At 39.4% G+C, this 19,258-nt stretch overlaps 1 protein-coding gene across 1 annotated transcript in view; it reads left to right on the top strand.

Annotated features, from left to right (window-relative positions):
* Positions 1 to 13,321, top strand: part of HSPA12A (heat shock protein family A (Hsp70) member 12A) — a 60,197-nt gene extending 46,876 nt beyond the window's left edge. The window contains exons 7-12 of the mRNA XM_084525021.1: positions 634 to 805; positions 3,582 to 3,668; positions 4,231 to 4,335; positions 5,131 to 5,389; positions 6,644 to 6,747; positions 8,199 to 13,321. Of these exons, the coding sequence (XP_084381147.1) occupies positions 634 to 805; positions 3,582 to 3,668; positions 4,231 to 4,335; positions 5,131 to 5,389; positions 6,644 to 6,747; positions 8,199 to 8,833 (1,362 nt within the window). The 3' untranslated portion in view covers positions 8,834 to 13,321. The remainder of the gene's footprint in view (positions 1 to 633; positions 806 to 3,581; positions 3,669 to 4,230; positions 4,336 to 5,130; positions 5,390 to 6,643; positions 6,748 to 8,198) is intronic.
* The last annotated feature ends 5,937 nt before the right edge of the window (positions 13,322 to 19,258 follow it).

Raw genomic sequence — 19,258 nt, 5'->3', positions numbered from 1 at the left:
TTAGGGAACTTGCCCTATTCTATTCTGATTCCTTGAAAACAGCATTTTGGAGCTGTTATAACAAGGAATGTACTTAAAATATGTTTTGGAACAGAAAAATGATTTTAAGCCTATATGTGCATTACTGGCAAAGGATATCACATATTCCTATAATCTACATGGTGGGGGGAAGGTCCGTGTCTGCTTTGGCAAGGACTATATATATCTTAAATCTTCTGGGACATGAAGGAAGACATACTTAAAATATCATGGGGAAGAGAGGTCAAAGGTATTATTTCTTGAAGGAGGCTGGGGCCCCTCTTAGCAGGCAGATTCATGTGTTGATTAGGTTTTAGGCCCTTCAGCCCAGGTTTCAGGATGCCTTTCTTCCTTTCTTCCTGTCAGGCACACAGCTGCTCAGTTAGCCAGCATGGTAAGTGCATGCCTCCTTCCCTGTTAGAGCCTGTGAGTTGTGGCTATACGTTGTGGGCAGGACGAGTCCCAGCTCAAGACTTTTAGGGAACAGCAGCAGCTTCTTTGTGCGTTGAACTTGGAGGGCTGACCTGACTGAAATCATGAGCGGGGAGATGCTTGTTCACTTGCTGTAGGTTACGGGATTTCCAGCCCTCTTCTCTGATCAATTCTCTCTCGCAGGCAGGAATGGCAACTCCTGAAAACCCCGAGCAGCTGATCATTGCCCTGGAACCCGAGGCTGCCTCTATCTACTGCCGAAAGCTTCGCCTTCACCAGATGATAGACCTGAGTAGTAGGGCGCCTGTCAATGGCTATAGCCCGAGTGACACAATTGGAACTGGATTTACACAGGGTACTACTTCTATTAACTCACTTCTTAGTTTCTTACATCTATGTTTGCTTTGTCCATGAGGGCTGTCTTCTAACCATGTCTTGTTGTCTCTGCTGTCTTGAAATGTATCAGGCTAGCATCACTTTGCTTTATATACGCTAATTTGCTGTTTAGGGTAATTAGGCAAGTTCAGACATTGATCCAGCAGACGTGTTTGCACATGCTTGGATTTTAGCATGCAGGTAGCTTCACTGCCTTGCCTATACTGGGATGTTGAGGGAGGTTAGGAGAGGCGTAGCATTTTCACATCAGTATTTTCTGCCTTAATAAAAAGTAATACTTCACATTGGATTATTTTTATTTAACTTTGTTGGAAACAATTATGTGTTCAATTAGCTGCACTATTGAAGCAATGTTAAATTACTGGATCTCACTGAGACTTTTAGTCTGAGGTGTTCTTCCAGAGTTTTGGCAGATGCTTTATGATATCATCTTTATGAAATACCATTAAGTACTTCCAACACTCAGCAGAACACACAGTACTGGAATACAGCAATGAATTTATCTACTTGTGTAGAAGTGAAAATAGATACGGAAATTTTGATTTATTGACCTGTGATCTGTTACTCATATCAGTGTTTGAAGATTGATTTACAAAGATTTTGGGGCATAGTATCCTGTCTAAGATTGGAAGGGGGAAAAAAAAAAAAGACAATAATGAAACAATGTGGTGTCATGTTAGCATAGCATATTTTCTGTCTGCATGAATTGTAACAGTTGCACTGATACAAATGCCAGTGTGTCAATCTATCCCAGAAGGAATTTTTCAGAATAATTTGCATTTTATCATATTTACTAGGTCAAAACAATACAGGCACATGGAAAACTGTGCCAGTAAACCTATTCCTGTACTTACCAGATTGCCTTTTTTCTTAGGCCAAGTCATTACCCTGTTTTCTCATGCCTTGCCTCTCCCAGCTAGCGCTTGTCAGATGTGTTCAGTGTTATGGGGGCCTGTGCCGGGCACAGGGCACAATCCCTTCAGGGGCCCCACATGTTCTCCCCCTTGTTCTCCTTCTGAACTAGTCCAGTTTCATGAACTTGCTTGCTACATGGGGATTTGTCTCCAAGAAAATAAATAATCAAAAAAAAAAAAAAAGCTTGTTTGGTTAAGGTTTTGAAGCTGGACAGAATCTGGCAGATCGTGGGTTTCTGCTAATGGGTGCCATTCTCTTTCTTGACTTTGTAAGGTAAAAGCTATTGGGGATCAGAAAGGTTTCGTGTCAAAATTAATGAAAACAAAGTTTGGAGTGAATTAATTTGGGGTTAGAATTAAAATTTCATAAAGGCATGGCAGGTACCCAAGACAAGCTGAGAACAGCTTAAGGAGAAAAGCCCTTTAAATATAAACAGAGAGAAGTTCTCCAAGGACTGTATTATTGCTGCGAAGCCAAAACAAAAATTTTACTGTTCACAGTAGCCAGGGTAACTTTACTTCAGTTGTAGCTAAAGACTGGCTCTTGTGTTCACTTTTAGCCCACAGAAGGGAATGAAAGGACTCCCATTGACTTCTGTGGGCTCTGTGTCCATTGCTTGGACATATTACTTGTTCTGTCTTTCAATCCTTTGTCATTTAAGCTGCTGGTGTGAGCTGGTAAGTCAGTACCATGAGGCTAACAGCTTGCCTGCATCATAGGGTCTTCGTGAAGTGGGCATGGGTGGAAGCCGCTAGTCTCTTCCTGATGATAGGCACTGTAGAAATTAGAAGCAAAATGCAGTCAGTGATTTGCCTGTGTTATTTTCAGAAAGAATGATGTCTTCGTATATTACAGGATATCTCGGTTCCTCTGTAGCATTTTATGGAAGTGCCTTTGAATGGAAGTGACACAGGAAATGATTTTTTTGATCATCCAGTTGCACAGGTTGTTTAAGAAGTATAATAGCAAAGGCTCTCACTATTCCACTTTCTCGTTGTTTGCATCTTTAAATGCCTAAGTAGAAATTAAGTCTTGTGAGTTTTTTTATTGTTATAATATTACAGACTATGTGTTATTTTTAATTGCTATATATTTTAAAAATGCTGTGCAAGTGTCCTGTATATGTTTATAATAGGCCAAATCTTAGTTATTAGGACAAAATGTAATTGGGTTGCTTATAGAAGAATGGCAGTGCTTTGCAGGCTGTCACATAAACCCAGGATTTCTTTAAGTAAAGGTTGAAAGTTACTGGTCTCCTGATCTGTCATCTGCCTGAGTTACTGGAGGGTCCGGCTTGATGATCACTGTGAGAAGTTCTGAACCTGTGAAGCAGTGCTTTCAGATGCTTGCTTTGAGACAGGCAGATGTCCTGAAAGGCTCCCGAGACGTTTTTGCCGGAGCACCCCAAATCTGTCGCCCTGTTAATGCTGGCTTTTTGCTGTGAGGAACAGCTAGTGGCGGAGCAGGGCTGCCGCCTGCTGGTTGAGTGTGCGCCCAAGCCTGGCATGTCCTATGCCAAGTAAAATAAAGGATTACGAAAAAGGACTTGTCTGTGGCTTTCATACTAGGTCATTTTTTCTAATCCAATGTGTATCAAGGAAGAAAAGAAAATCCAAAAAATGTTTTTTTTTTTTTTTTCCTTCTTTCTAGGAGCAATGCTTTAATGTTCCTAATTCTAATGCAGTATTTCTTTTTCCATTTGTTTTAAGAAGTGATACATAGAGATCTATCAACATACTTGTACTTGTTTTCTACAGCATATTATATCAACTTCTTCCTGCTTTCTTATACTCAGTAATTTTCTCTCTGTCAATGACTAGCTAAGGAACACGTCCGTCGTAATCGACAGAGTCGCACCTTTTTGGTGGAAAATGTCATAGGAGAGATCTGGTCTGAACTGGAAGAAGGTAGTGTCCTTTCTTGAATAAACTCTGCTCTCACGGGTTTTATATTGCAGGCAAACATTGTGTTTCCCACAAATCTGCTGTGTGCTGCATTGTTCTATGAATGATTATAAATAGGAAAAGAAGCAAACAGAAGTGCATGTGTGGCTCCGAGTTGCTAAGGCTGAGCTGCAGTTCTGTATCCTCTAACAAAAAAGAGTTTTTTTCAGGAGATGGCAGAAAGTAACCAAGGTTTTAAAATACAACAAGAATATTTCCTCAGAATAGATTTTGTAAATACACTGTCGTATAAATTTGGTAAACCCCTAGAATGTACATAAGCAGCACAAGCAATTCCACTAATATCCAATTTTCATCTGTGCTAAGCTAATGGCTTTTGACACTCAAATTTTGTATTTGTTATCAATTGCTGCTAATAAATATCAAGTTTTCAGTGTAGACAGTCATAACTTTCCACAAGTCATTATCTCTTATTTTTATTATGCCCCTGAGAAGTTTTCGTTGCAGTATGTTGTTGTGATAATATTAATGTAAATGTCATTTGCCTATTCCTTTGTCAAACCAGGAGACCGGTACATTGTTGTTGACAGTGGAGGAGGAACAGTGGATATGACTGTCCATCAGATCAGGCTCCCTGAAGGACATCTTAAGGAGCTATACAAGGCAACAGGTAGGTGACACTTCCACTGCTCACTTCATTTATATAGTTTTTTGACCTGTCAGTGAAGGAAGTTCATGTCTTTATTATTCACTACAGTTCACTAACAGTTTTTCCTGGAATCAGACCAGCATTCAAAATTAGTGTGACCTAACTGTTGGTCAGCAGAATGGGGTAAAACACTTCATGCTTCTGAGACTTTGGGATGGTAAACCTCATTTTGTGAGGATAAGAAAGTGCCATCTTGCATCATTGCAACTTTATTGCAATAAAGTGCAATTCCTTTAATGATATTCCCTTCCTGAACTCCAAATCCCCTCTGTCTTTGTCTTTGCTAAGCTGTTAACCACACGAGACAGCCTGCTAATTGTTGCTGTGTCTCTATACCAAGTTAGTCTTCATCTGTATCATTCATCGCTGAGTGTTCTCGATCTTGGTAGCTGTAAGACTATGTCAGGAAACAACTTAGTAAGAGCAAGCGGGGACACTGTACATCTAGTACGTCAGGTCTATCTACTCCTCAACATAAGTCCAACTCACATGTATGGATAAGAAGGCAGTTTCCTCTGCTTGTAATAAAAGTGTTTCTGTTTTATGGTGGTAGCATTACACTGTGTAGGTGTAAAAATGAGACAAAGGTAAGATTATGTTCTGTATTAGACAAACTGTTATATTTAGAAAAGATACCTCTTTCTTTGGACCTTCTTCCATGACAGTCCTGGTAGTGTCAATCTGGTGTGTATTCGGTCTACTTGAAATCTATTAAGAAGTTCAGGATATTAAAGCTGTGTTTTGTTTGTAATGCAGGTGGGCCATATGGTTCCCTAGGTGTGGACTATGAATTTGAAAAGCTCCTGTGTAAAATATTTGGAGAAGATTTTATTGAGCAATTTAAAATCAAGCGTCCTGCTGCCTGGGTAGATCTGATGATAGCATTCGAGTCCCGTAAACGGGCAGCAGCTCCAGACAGGACCAATCCACTAAACATCACCCTGCCTTTCTCCTTCATTGACTATTATAAGAAGTTTCGAGGCCACAGTGTAGAACATGCCTTGAGGAAAAGCAAGTGAGTAGATGATTATACTCAAATGGGTGCAGAATTAACGACTGTTTGCAGAAACAAGTAATGAAAATATCTTAGTTGCATTTAGACTGAAAGACAATAATATAAAAATGCAATATAATGATGGGAAAATGGGATTGCCTGAAGTGCAGTTTCCAAAATGCAAAGTTCCATCTGTTGCAGAAGTTTTCGATAAAATACTTGCACTCTCCTGGTATTGTTTTCCATGACATTTATTTGGCCACCAGTGTGTCATTTCACTGAATTCGACTATATATTTTGACTCATATATGCTTACATGTTAATTAGGGAGGTCAGAAAAAATAGAAAATTTGATGTCTAAAAGTTAGTTACCTGGAATCTAAATTTTTAGAGGCTTGGGCTCTGGAAGGAATTCAGGATCTTAAGTGAGATGCGTAAATATTTCTATAGCTTGGGGAAAGTTATGAAAGTTTTTCTTCAGTGAATGTTGAATGTGGAATTCAGGCTGAAACTCCCACAACTCTTCCTATACTTATTGGTAAATGTACTTCAAGCCTAAAAGACTTAGATCAGAGTCACTTCCTAAATGAAACTGAGGTTTTGAAGTTGGTAACAATTTCTGGAAATACTACTACCCTTCAGAAGACTGTCTGCTTCTTTTAATAGTCTTAGTGATGAATCTTAGAGAGAATGCCAAATGTTTCCCCCCAAATAAACTGAAACTAGTAGAATAACAGGTGACATAGAACATGTACAAATGAAAAGGAAATTACCAAGCTATATGGATGTGCATCATTGGTGGAATAACATAATACCTGTATTCACTTAACAAACATTATTCCTTATCAGATACTGTGCTCCTTTCTGTCTCCTGAGACTTCCTATGCTTGCTTGTTTTCCTTGCTTGTTTCCAATGGCTTTGGCCTGCTACTGCTGTAATCTAAATGTTGTCCGTCTGGGGATGAATTGGTGCTGTTTCTGATGAGCAAACACAGGGTTGACTGCCAGCTGTTTCAGAAGGCAGCTGAGCATTTGTAATGGTACAGGAGGCAATCAGGCAAAGAAAACAACAATTAAACAAGCAAAAATAACAATTATCCGTGGAAATTGTATATTGCTCCATTTGGTATGGGCCTGAGGTTAGGTGAGACACTTTCTTCCAAGCAAGCTACATGCCGATTCTGTAAACTCATTTGTTTATTTATGTGGTGAGTCTTGTGATAACTTGGCTGTTTCTATACTCTTTTAATGTCCTTTCTAAATGTTTTTCTGCAGTGTGGATTTTGTGAAGTGGTCTTCCCAGGGAATGCTGAGGATGAGCCCAGATGCAATGAATGCGCTCTTCAAACCCACAATTGACCAGATTGTTCAACACCTTAGTACGTATCTGTGTGTAATTCCATTTTCTGGCTGAGCTAAGACTGAAGTTTGGCTTACCTGTTTTAAACCAGTAACTGGAGTTACCAGAAAGTGTTTAGGAAAGTAATTTCAAGTAAGGAACATCACCATAACACATCTTACTGCCTAGTTCTAGTTCTAGTGCTGTTTTTTGAGTGTGATTCAGTCCCATTGCTGCCTAAGCTTCAATTATTCTATATATAAAGGGCTACATGCTTTCAGAAGGCTGAAGTGCACTGAGAACCCAGATCCTACTTTTCTTTTTCTTTTTCTTTTTTCGGGCAAGAATAAAACAATGCCAGAGACATAACTATTACATGATTGTTACTGTTATTAAGGCCTCTAGTTCATTTCTCACCAGTGGAAGAACTTAAAGTCACATTTTTCATGACTGTTCAAATCACTGAGATCTGTAAACACACAAGTAATAAATGATGCGGCATGGTATAAGAGTTTCCAGGCATGGCTTAAGCAGCAATGGATTTATTTATCCAGCAGTGGAATATAACATAGGGTTATTGGGAAAATTATTATTTAAACTGTCCCTCATGGAAGATTGGATTTGTATCAAAGAGAGTATAATACATGTATTGAGTGAAATATTGCTGTTGTACACATTACAAAGAACTAATCAAATCAAATTTGGAACAGAATATCCGGCTTTACTCAGTCTGTGTGAAGTATTGTTGGGTAAATTTGAGAGGCCACAACTGAGTAAGACAACTAAGATAGAACAGCTAATATGTGAGCAGAGAGGGAGAGGCCTCAAATTATGATTGTTGTGACAGATACCTCAGTCATACAGCATTAGTTATATGAACTGAGTAAGGGTGAGCCTACAACTGAACTGTATGATTTTCTTGAAAGTAGGGGATGTGGGCTTAAGCTAAGAGAACATCTGTAAAAATGTAAGGAGGCATTTTGCAGATGGTACGTGTTGCAGTTAAGACGGTAGAGTCAGAAATAAAAAGTGAATTTAAAACGGGGTGACTTGTCTGGAATGCTATAAAGGGGATGTGGTTCCGTTAGATTTGGGAATATCTCACTGATACTTGCAGTGACAAGATGATTGATGTCTGTTTCCCTGCCACCAGTAATCTGACCAGCAGAATTTCTTTGCAAAAAAATCTGTGTCCCCCTTGACTGCTACAAGCTAAATAAAAGTTCTGTTTAGAAAGCATAAATGCTACATCAAATATATTTTGTGCTTTGAGGTAAGTGTTCACTCACAGTTATTGTCCCAGTGAAAAAGAATATAGAAGAGACTTCAGAAGTGGAACTAGTGCATGCTGAGGGTGGAAGTATTATGTAGCAGTTTCAGATCTTGTGCATGTGCATGGAACGTTCAGTGCACTCAGACATAAGGAGCTTTGCATGCTTTGCTTTGGCACAGTGATTTTTTCCTTATTGAATGGGCTCTGTTTCTGTACAGGCGATGTGTTTGATAAGCCAGAAGTGACCAATGTCAAGTTTCTGTTCCTGGTGGGTGGCTTCGCTGAATCCCCCTTACTCCAACAAGCTGTCCAGAGTGCTTTTGGTTCGAGATGTCGAGTCATCATTCCTCAGGATGTGGGGCTCACTATCCTCAAAGGAGCCGTCCTCTTCGGTCTAGACCCTGCTGTCATCAAAGTGCGACGTTCGCCTCTCACCTACGGTGTGGGTGTGCTGAATCGGTTTGTGGAAGGGAAGCATCCACCAGAGAAGCTGCTAGTCAAAGATGGCACACGCTGGTGCACTGATGTCTTTGACAAATTTATCTCAGCTGATCAATCCGTAGCCCTTGGAGAAACTGTGACACGCAGTTACACACCTGCCAAGCCTTCTCAGTTAGTAATAGTGATCAATATCTATAGCTCAGAACAAGATAACGTCAGCTTCATCACTGAATCTGGAGTGAAAAAGTGTGGCACCCTTCGCTTGGATCTCACAGGGACTGATACTTCCGTGCCAAACAGGCGGGAGATCAAAACACTTATGCAGTTTGGGGACACTGAGATCAAAGCCATGGCCATTGATGTTGCCACCTCGAAAAGTGTCAAAGTCGGTATCGATTTCTTAAACTACTAACAGATCACGTTCCCCACCATGGCCTGTTTGTGAGACTGATTGTCCACTATTCCATTTTTTGACTTTCATGTGTCATGTAATCATCTTGAATTTCAGCAGGCTATATGAGAACAGCTAGTAAGGTGGGGTATGTCATGGTTGTGCCCTTGGATAACCGAAGGCTGTTTTTTAAAAGACCCTTAAAAAGTTTGGGGAGCAAAAGTTCCAGAGGTAGTAAAAGTTCCTTAGTTGTTCAAGCATGCTTAAAGATCTACCTTTATTCAGTAAATACTGATTATTATTGCATCCTGAAGATTAGTTAAAAAATATAAAATCATAATCTCTTTGCCTTGTTCTTGTACTTCTTCCTTTTCCTCCAAAGAAAAATTTGCTAACCCATGTGGTTGTTGTAGTGGGTATGTGTGGGGTATCTATTTAAACAGCATCATCCTCTGAACATGGAACAAATTAATAGGTTACAGCTTTCTTTTGTTCTTTTGATTATGAACTGTACTGTCAAAAAATTAGTGCTGAAAATAAGGTTTGTAAAGAAGTGGGAAATGAACTTCTTCAGTTCTGAGATCCCACTGAAAAGAATATCCTTGGAAAGCCTTAAATTATATTTAGGAAACATACATATTTTAGGAGCCTACTGTTGGTTGCCCCAGTTTGAGAAAAAGACCTTTCTTGTCAAAGCTCACAGAACTATCTGTTGGATTAAATAGCTAGCATTACCCTCATTATACTTCAGAAAATTATTAAGAGCAAATTTATTCCCCTTTTTTATGTCTTACAAACTTTTATTTACTAGCTTCCATGTGAAATCATTGAATCAGAGAATAAATGAAGTTGGAAGGGACTCCCATATGCTATCTGGTCCAACCCCTCTGCTCTAAGCAGGGTCAGCTAGAACAGGATGCTCTGTCCAGTCAGGGTTTGAATATGTCCAAAGATAGAAATGCCTAAAATTCTCTGGGCAACCTGTTCAGTACTTGACAACCCTCACTGTAGAAAAAGATTTTTTCTTATGTTTAAGGGGAATTTCTTATGTTTCAGCTTGTGCCTGTTACTTCTTGTTCCGTCACTGAAATACCACTGAGAAGTCTGTCTCCATCTTCTTTACTGTCTTCTGTCAGATATTTATATGCATTCCTGATCCCACTGACAAGCCTTCTCTTCTGGAGTCTGCAGTCTCAGCTCTCAGCTTCTCCTCATACATCAGACTCCAATCCCTTAATCGTCATCACAACGCTCTGCCAGACTCAGTACCATTATGTCCATGTCCCTCTTGTACTGAGAGGCACAGGACTGGATGCCAGATGTGGTCTTGCCAGGGCTGAATAAAGGGGAATGACCACTTTCATTGACTTGCTGGCCATACTTTTCCTCATGCTGCCCAGCTGTTAGCATTTTTTGCCACAAGGGTACGTTGCTGGCTCATGTAGACTTGGTGTCTACCAAGACCCTGAGGTCTTTTTCTGCCTTCATGCTTCCCAGCCAGTTGGCCCCCAGCATATGCTGGTGTATGGAGTTATTCCTCCCCAAGTTCAGGACTTTGCACTCCTCCCCGTGATTACATTTCTCTTCTAGTTAATCCCTGTGTTAATGTTTGGGAGTATGGTTAGATGATAGCTGTCCAGGAAGTTTTAAATGATTTAAAAGAGAGAAAATGTCCAGATAAGGCGTACTATCATATATTTTGAGTTGGAAGCATTTTAATTGAGTGAATTAATGTATTTCTGGGTTGAGTTTAATATTCATTAAGGTGGAAGACAGAGGCTAAGAGAACAAAACTACAAAAAGCATTAAATAAAGTATTTCTTATATGGCTATGACCACGAAACTCTAACACAAGTGAAATACAATGATGGTCATGGTAGCATCTTGTTTTCCAGTTAACGACATTCTGGAAATATTTTAAGCATGTTTACCTGGAAAATTTCTTCTGTACTGGAACAGGTTTTATTTTGCTAAGTGCTACAGGTGGATGATTTCTGAAACCTAGGATCTGCATCTGCCATGAGCTGACAACTTCAGTTTCAAATCTAAATCCACTCCAAATTGGCAGACTGAAACTAACCTGAATTATCCTAAAATGCTGACACTTTCAAAGCATTTATTCAGAGCTGCCTGATTACCTGCTGGAATTCATTACATTTTTGAAATTTTGCAATCTTAACTGTTAAACTAAAACTTCCTTTTTAATAAGTTGAGCATGAGTTACATAAACTACTGGGTAATGAAAGCTTTATCAATGATTTCACTAATTTACATTCCAATCCTGCACTTAAGCTTTCTATGTTTATCCTGAAGTTTTGCCACAGTCCAGAGCTGCAGAACTGGTCCACTGCATTTTGTCGTTGAGTTTTCTGTGTCTGCTGCAGAATTCCCTAGTAGAATGTGAAATCTGTTCTGCATTCAGCTTTAAAAAAAAAAAAAAAAAAAAAAGAAAGAAAGAAAAAAAGAAGGGACTATGGAGAATGCTACTCACAGTATCCGGCTGGATACTTTTCTATAATTACAAAGTGTGCTTTCTAGCATTCGGTCTCCTGCTGCCTGCTAAATGCTTTAAAAGCTAAATACTGGGATTTTTTGTGTGTTGCTTTCCATGGTTTACAAACAAGAGAAACTTTAAGATGAGTTATGAACAATATAATTTTATGTATATACAATATTTAAATATTGTACAGACTCTTTCTTTCTACAGTGCTATTTTCTTGTATAAAAATGCTCTTTGCCTCTGTTGATTTCATTCAGCTGTTAATTTTAAATAACATAGTTTCTCAATCAGCTTCCATAATTATAGGCTTTTAAAGATGGTAAGATATGAAATGTAAAAGGCTGATCTTATAATAATAGGAAAGAAATGTTGGTGTGTCACAGAATACAACATTCTTCCTGCAATGCAAGTCATACCAGTTAAGTATATTACACAGATGCACTTGTATTTTGCTGGGATTTTCATTTCTTTGTTTCAGATGGTGACCATCCAGCAGTTCATCATAATAATGGATGAATCCTCCTGTAAAACCAAGTTAAATTTAGCTTGTATGATCTGGATATACAGCTTCTTCTCTAGGTTTTGGAGTTTTATTAAGGATCTACTCTAATTTCTAAAAAAAGTACTTTCTAGAGCCAAGTAACAGTGATTTATAGTAGATGCAGGTAAGCCTGTCTATTGTCTACCACTACAACCTACCAAACACAAAACTCTTAAATAAAAGAAGGCTTCAGTGTCTTTGCATCCTGTGTTAAACTGAATGGGTCCAATTCTACAAGAATTTGTTTCCGTTGGCCTTAGGTTAATGCAGAATTTGGTTTAGGAAAGTGCTGCAACCCCCCACCACAAACAGGAGGTGAACTGCAAGATCCTGTGATCCATGGGTTTTGTGCTATTTTCAGCCTGTCCGCAGGGAATGCTAACAATAGTTTCTGCAGCTCTTCTAAAGTGTAGCTAGTTCCCCGCACAGTAGCGATTCTTTGCCCTTTTTTGTTCACCTTTTGTAAGATTCCGTCTGGATCCAAACAGGGGTTTGTTGCTAAAATTGTTCTGCTGTAACTGTAAAATATTGAAGAGATTGCGTATTTTTGCACTTCCTTGTTCAGTCTGATGAGAGTACTATCAAGCTTATCCTTGCAAAGCACTGAACTACCAAGCAAATTCCCAACTGTCCTCGTTGCCCTCTTTAAATCCGAGAATGGAAAATTAGCTTGTCTAAGGAATTAGAATTGTAAGTAGAGCGTTATGCTGTGGTCTGTAGTCTATAACCCAGTTAAAAAAAAAAAAATGTACATTGTAAGTGGCAAATGGATGCCCGTTTTGATAGAGAATGTTAGGCTGTAAAATTAATAAGAAATTTATTAGGAAACGGGTCATTTTTAGAACAGTAGTTCTGATACTTTTGCAGGAAATTTCCTGCAGAGAATTTTTTTGGTAGGGATTTCAGATGACATTGTGCAACTTAGCGTTGAGAGACAAGGCCTGCTATCCTTAGGCAAAGCAGAAAGCCCCAACTGAAGTTTTGCTCTAAGCATGAACTTGCAAGTTTGGGTGGGTCAAAGTTGCTTAACTCTAGGCTGAAAGTTAGCAACTAATTGTGATAGAATGATTAATTGTGCTAGAATATGATACATGTGCAGTGATGGTTAGGACAGTTAACATTGGTATATTCTTACCAATGAATATATACAGGAGTTTTAATGCATTATTATGAGAAGGCTAATTATGTATTGCAGAGATTTAATCGCCAAGATAACCTGCATATTTATAATACGAAGTGGCTTAAGCGGATGAATAGTATAAAAGTTGTTGGGCATAATGTCACAGTACTCACCTGCTTGAAATAGTCTTAAAACTATATTATAAAACCAACCATTGTGGTCTTGTTCACCTCTGTGCAAGATAAATTCAGATTTCACTGATGTTTGGAGCTGTTCACAACTTGTCTGGATTGTATCTTGAGTGTTCTTGTGTCTTCAACCATGTCAAATAAAATACAGTAAAACTAACTTTTCTTTTTGAGTGTTTCTGTTTTGACAAAAATGGATATGAAAGACCAAGTGGTTATACTTACATTTGGATACTCTTTCGTATGCATAACTGAGCAAAAGTGCCACTAACCGCTTGTGTTGCATGTCAGGTCCCTTCAACGTTCTAGATGTATGGACACCAAGAGCCCATGCAGGCCTGAGGTTGCAGTCACTACTGGTGATTACTCAAATTGCACTGCAGTTTATGTAGCTGTGAATAGGGTGTCTGGGAGTTAAGACAGTAAGATTTTAGACAACATCAAAAACAGTTTAGGTCTTTTCTGTAATGAGAATGAGAGCTGGGAAATCAAATATGCTCAAGGCTGAAGCCACCATTCTTGGCATTTCTTTCATGACATTCTCTACAAAACTCATAGAGCTTCTTGATGATAACTAGAAAAACATAATAGTGTAGAAAATGTAAACCAAAACCCACCATGGGACTGTGAAGGTTCCCTGATTACAACCAATGGGGATGAGCATGAAGGAATGTTGAGTAGAGGGTGAAAATCTGGATCGTGTTCACACCCAGGGAAAAAGCAAATTTCCAGAAGTAAGGTTGAATAGTTTAGATTTTTATTACGGGACAGACTTAAAATATTTTCATGAAGTATTGCCTGTGAAAGGATGGGAAATACCTCTGGAATGGTAAACAGATACTGTTAGATGACGCCAGTACATAGGTTTCTCTTCCAAACCTTTAGGTTGCCACCAGCACTGAAGTATCACTGCAGCTCTTGGGCATTTGCACCTGGACCTGGAGGGGGAGATGAGCCCATGCTTTCTCCAGGAAGGCCGTCACCAAGGAGGAGACAGCCGTGCTGTTCCAGCTCAGCCCTGGCTCCTGCCCTCAGCCATGCCAGTACCCCAGCCCAGCCGTGCTGTTGGCCTGCCACACCGTGTGTGCCTGCAGCCGTATAGTGGCTTGGATGCCTCCAGTCAGTGACCACCAGGTTGTAGCAGAGCCCTGTGGTGCTTACATTACACCCTTTCTGCTTTGTTGTGCATCTGACCTGTGACACAAGGTACTCTTCAAAACAGGTAATGTGGTAGAAGCAGGGCTGGGCTGCTCCCATCCCTACTCCTTCAGAGCTAGGACTTTGCTCCAGGTACTGGTCTGATGCTCCCAGCCCTTTGTGGGAAATCAACGGCTCTCCTGAAAGTGTGAGAGTTCAGTTCCCTTTTCTTCCTTGTTCTAATACTTTAAAGGCAGGTTTGACATAGTGACTTACCATCTCCCTACAGAATAAATCCCTTTCTGCTCTCTATCTTCAAGGTCTTTTATTTCACTTGTTATCCTGAAGGTCTCACTCCTTATGTTATAATTATATATTCCACAGTGATCTCCTGGGTGTGGGTGTGGATTTAATTCCCAAACACCACTACCCTCTAAGATCATATTTACCCATTTCTATCTTTTCAACCAGAAGCAGCAGCTGACTCTGCAAATTGTTTTTGTTCGTTTCTTTATATTACTGTTCTGTTGTTTCTGTGATTTAATTTTTCCTTACGGATGTAATCTATCAGGTGAAAGGATTTTTCCACCACATTAGAGCTGATTACTGTTCTGGCTCCAGACACCTTATAATCCAGAATGTGTTCAAGGTAGTTGTCTGCCAGTCACCCATCAATTATTAAGAAAACAGATTCAGTTGCAGTGAGTACCATTTAAGTTTTCATATGAGCATTGATGCAGGAATGCTTGCTTGGAGGGAAGAGTGAAAATACTGCCTGGATAGAGACTGTTATTTCTAGATATACTATCTAATGACAAATGCTACTCAGTTCCAGTGTTAATTAAAACAAATAGTTACAACCAAAGCATGACTAATAAAAGCAGCTGCTACTAGCTCTGGTAGCACAGCCAGTACACACCCTTTCAGAGTGGAACATTTCCCTATATGTCACATATAATATATATATAAATATATATATATATATCAACAGTGTATATTTATATATATATATTTTTTTTTCTTTCAGCTAAGATGTTACTAAAGACATGCCAAAAATCCTGTGATATGTGGATACACAAGTACACAATATATTTGGTTCTATTTTCTCTCATTAATATAGCAGAACTCATCATCATTGAGTCCCTGTGCTCAGGAAACTCCCTTGGTGAACAGGGCTATGTTTGCAGCTTTATAACAGGCAATGTCCTATGCAGGCACCTCCACTTTACATGAGGGACCAAGGATATCAGTGTGGGTTACAGTACTCCAATCCATGTTTGTGCCATGCAGAGATGCTGAGCCAAAATGGTAGCTTTATATTTCCATATTTTTTCTGCTCCATACTCATTCAGGTTGAGGATACTGCTTGGAACTGAGGAGCAGCTGCCATTTAGTCTGGCAGAATACAGGATTTTGGACTGTATTTCACTAGCATATTATAGAATCTGACTCTGAAGGCTGAACTGTAATGTGACGTTTTGTGGTGAACCGGTAATGAAAATAAATGGTATACTTGGTAAATGGTAAATACTTGGTACGAGTCTGCTTTAACAGTTCGTTAAAAATAAATTCATAAAAGTTGATTATTCCTCAGAAAGTCATAAAAACAGACATATCATAAAGGACTGTAGTCTCTTAGCCTTATCAAAGTCTGGTTTATTGCTAATATTATAGTATCAGGGCAATAAACTGGCCAATAACCAGGTGTATTTGCATGAATGTGCATGTTCATTGTATGTTTCTAGATCTAGGAATGTTTAGTAAGGTCCTGCTGCACTGAAAAACTTGTATGATAACTTGTATTATATATTTTTTCTGCTAAATGTTGCAGGCCATGTGTCTAAAATTTGCGAGTCTTGGCAGTAGCTATGGAGACAAGTCAGCGGTGTATGTGACCTTGCACTAAAATACTACTCAAAGGTGCAAAGATGCAGGGAATGAGCTGAGATGCATAGCAGCCACTACACCCCAACTTCCACCTATTTGCTGCAATGAAGATGTTTTACAAGTGCTCTATAACTATAATTATAAACACCATCCTAATAGGCTAGGTACTGTATTTAACTTGTAATGAACTTGATTTCAGCTAAACATTCAATTAATGTTACTAGTACAATGGGAAATATAATTACAGTCTTCAGGGACACATTAAGAACCAAATCTTGCTTTCAGTGTTTGAGCACATTGCTCTGATTTCCAGGGGAGGTTCATGTGTGTGCATTCACTGGTAGAATTTGGGCCTTTCACTGGACTTTTCCAAATCTGAAGGTTTTCTCATGTGAGAGTGTTTCTATTTAAAATTACAGCCTTGATAGGAAGGAATTTGGCACTGGAACAGGCTGCCCAGGGAAGTGGTGGAGTCACCATCCCTGGAAGTCTTCAAAAGACGTTTAGATGTAGAGCTTAGGGATATGGTTTAGTGGAGGGCTGTTAGCGTTAGGTTGGAGGTTGGACTTGATGACCTTGAGGTCTCTTCCAACCTAGGAAATTCTGTGATTCTGTGATTCTGTGAATTTGTATAAATCCTACATTGGTTCTTCCATGGCTACAGAAATCCTTACTGAAATGTACAGAGTTTTCACGCCTTCTGCTGATAACCACGGAATAAAACAACTTATAAAACAATCTCCCTGATAGCAGCGTCTAACTTCCCCAAAGGGATTATCCCCTTTCAGTTTCCTAAATAGCTCCCTTAAAAATCATCCAAACATCTCTCTCCAGTAGAACTGATTTGGAGTCCCTTTAGTCAGTGCAAAGAGATGCCTGATTTTCAAGAGGTGCAGCTTGGATAAATTGATGACAACTATGGATGCTTTGTATAACTGTTTTTCAGTCCTGCCATTTGCCAGTCTCATTAGGTACTGATGTTGGATACCAGCTTTAAAAATCAAGTCTGTATTTGAGATTTTTCTTGTACAGTTCCTTGGGTCTCAATTTTGTGTTCTTGGTTTACAAACAAATCATTGAAAGGAAACCTTGAAGTCTAAATTCCCAGAGCATACACATTTAATCTTCTTTGAATTTTACTGCACGTTAAACATATAAACAAACATTAAACATTTATCTCTAATTCTCCAGAATGTTAAATTGCACGTCTAATAGTAAAGATAGTACTACTAGTAAATTGCATCATTTTTATTACAAGGGAGTTTACCTCCTGCCTTTACAACAGATTTCACTGCAACCTTAACTATTGGCTAATGAGGAACACCCGATGTCCCTTGTGTTTTAATTAATCATACATTGTAATTCTTCTATGGCTTTCCTCCTTGAACTCCTACAGAATTTGAGACCTCATTTTCTCTGTTCAAATTTCATTCTTTTCAAACATGTTTTCAGATCCCTCTATCAAAATAAGTTCAGACCACTGAATATCTTATCTTGGGAACATAATCCAAATAGAAAAATACCTTGACCCTTAAATGCATCAACTCAAGCTGAACTGCAATCCAGGCTTTTGTTTCTTCCTCCATATTAACACAAGGTTGTCTTGCATTGGCATTTTTCCTTGCACTTCAGTCTTACAAAGGATGCCCCAGAAACCTATTCTAGCTTGATAACCTTTTACTACTATAAAATATTCCTTAGATAAAGCTCCTAACTTTGTCACTTTTCTTCCTAGATTGCTTCATGCAGCCCTTACCAGCAGCTACCACTGGTGTCTGAACAGAGCATCTATTTTAACAGCACGCAGCATACAAGCTGGCAGTCTGGAACAGGACGTCACCTGTGTCCTGTTGAAACTGCTGTTTGGCAGCCAGGAGGCAGTTTCCTGTGTAAGAATTTTGACAGTGCAGTGGAAACGACATGAACACTTACGTGAGGGAGCCTTTTCACTGTTTAGGGACTGCTTCAGATCTCATTAAATTCAATAGAAAGGTTTGTACTGACTTCAGGGGAGCGTTGAGTCTAGCCCATCCTGGCTGTTAGCCAAGCCCTCAAATCCTTTGTAGTCAGAGAGATACATATTCAAAAGTAAATATATTATGAGGAACTAGCTGAATAGAAAAAAAAAAAGGAAGATTATATCAGCATCAACAAGATGTATATCAAAAGCAACTGAACACAGACCTCAGTGATAAAAAAGGACTAAGTGCTGTGTATGAAGAGTCAATTAACCACAAATATTTTTTTGCGAGCCAGGAAATTCTGTCTTCTTTGTTTAATATATAACTGCGGAGGTGCTGGCTATGATTGAAGTAGCATCTATTTTCTGTTTTCTCATTTTTTTCGAGGACTATACTAACTGGGAGAAGTTTACCAGATGCTCACTTCCCAGGTTGGACTTGCCTTTGTGCCTAGAGCAGAAGCCACCAAACTAGGACACGGTGTTCCTCACCATGCAATGGCAAAAAATTGTTTTCAGGATTTTAAGAATGTGGTAGATTGTGGCCACTGTGATCCTTTTATCAGTGCCCACAGGTGAGCTGATGTGAAGCCAGGGGAGTGAAAATTACAATATGAGCTTATTCTGTGAGTATTGCATGCTGCAGCAGAGCCAACAGGACATTCCTGGATTAAGTGTAAGGAAACTAAAGGACTCAACCTAAGAGGTGTGTAAGTAGGATTTGGATGTGGAAGGACAGAGGCATTGATATGTTCCAGTAGTAACTAAAGACTGGGGAAGGTTTCAAAGTGGGAAGCAATGGGGAGGCTGACAGCTCTGCATACCAGAGAGTTTGAATTGCTGAACTACAGTGCTCTTCTAAGGAGCTGGAGAGGTGACTCTTGTTTTCATAACAGCAACAAGGAGCATTTCCTTCCCTCTGAGGAATAAGCTCTGCACCTCTACTAAGAACTTCCTTCTGCCATCAGCTGATAAGAGTGGACACTAAACTGAACATATCCTCTTCCTCTGTACTACAAAGAGCAGCCTCTCCTCGCTTCCCCCACGCAAACACTGCATACTGCACGTGGCATCGTGGTTTGCTAACACATACCAAGGCCATGGTTGCAGTGT

This window comes from Aythya ferina (assembly GCF_964211825.1).
Source record: "Aythya ferina genome assembly, chromosome: 7".
NCBI lineage: Eukaryota > Metazoa > Chordata > Aves > Anseriformes > Anatidae > Aythya > Aythya ferina.
Note: the sequence above shows the minus strand (reverse complement) of the source record. Positions and strands in the feature narration are given on the sequence as shown.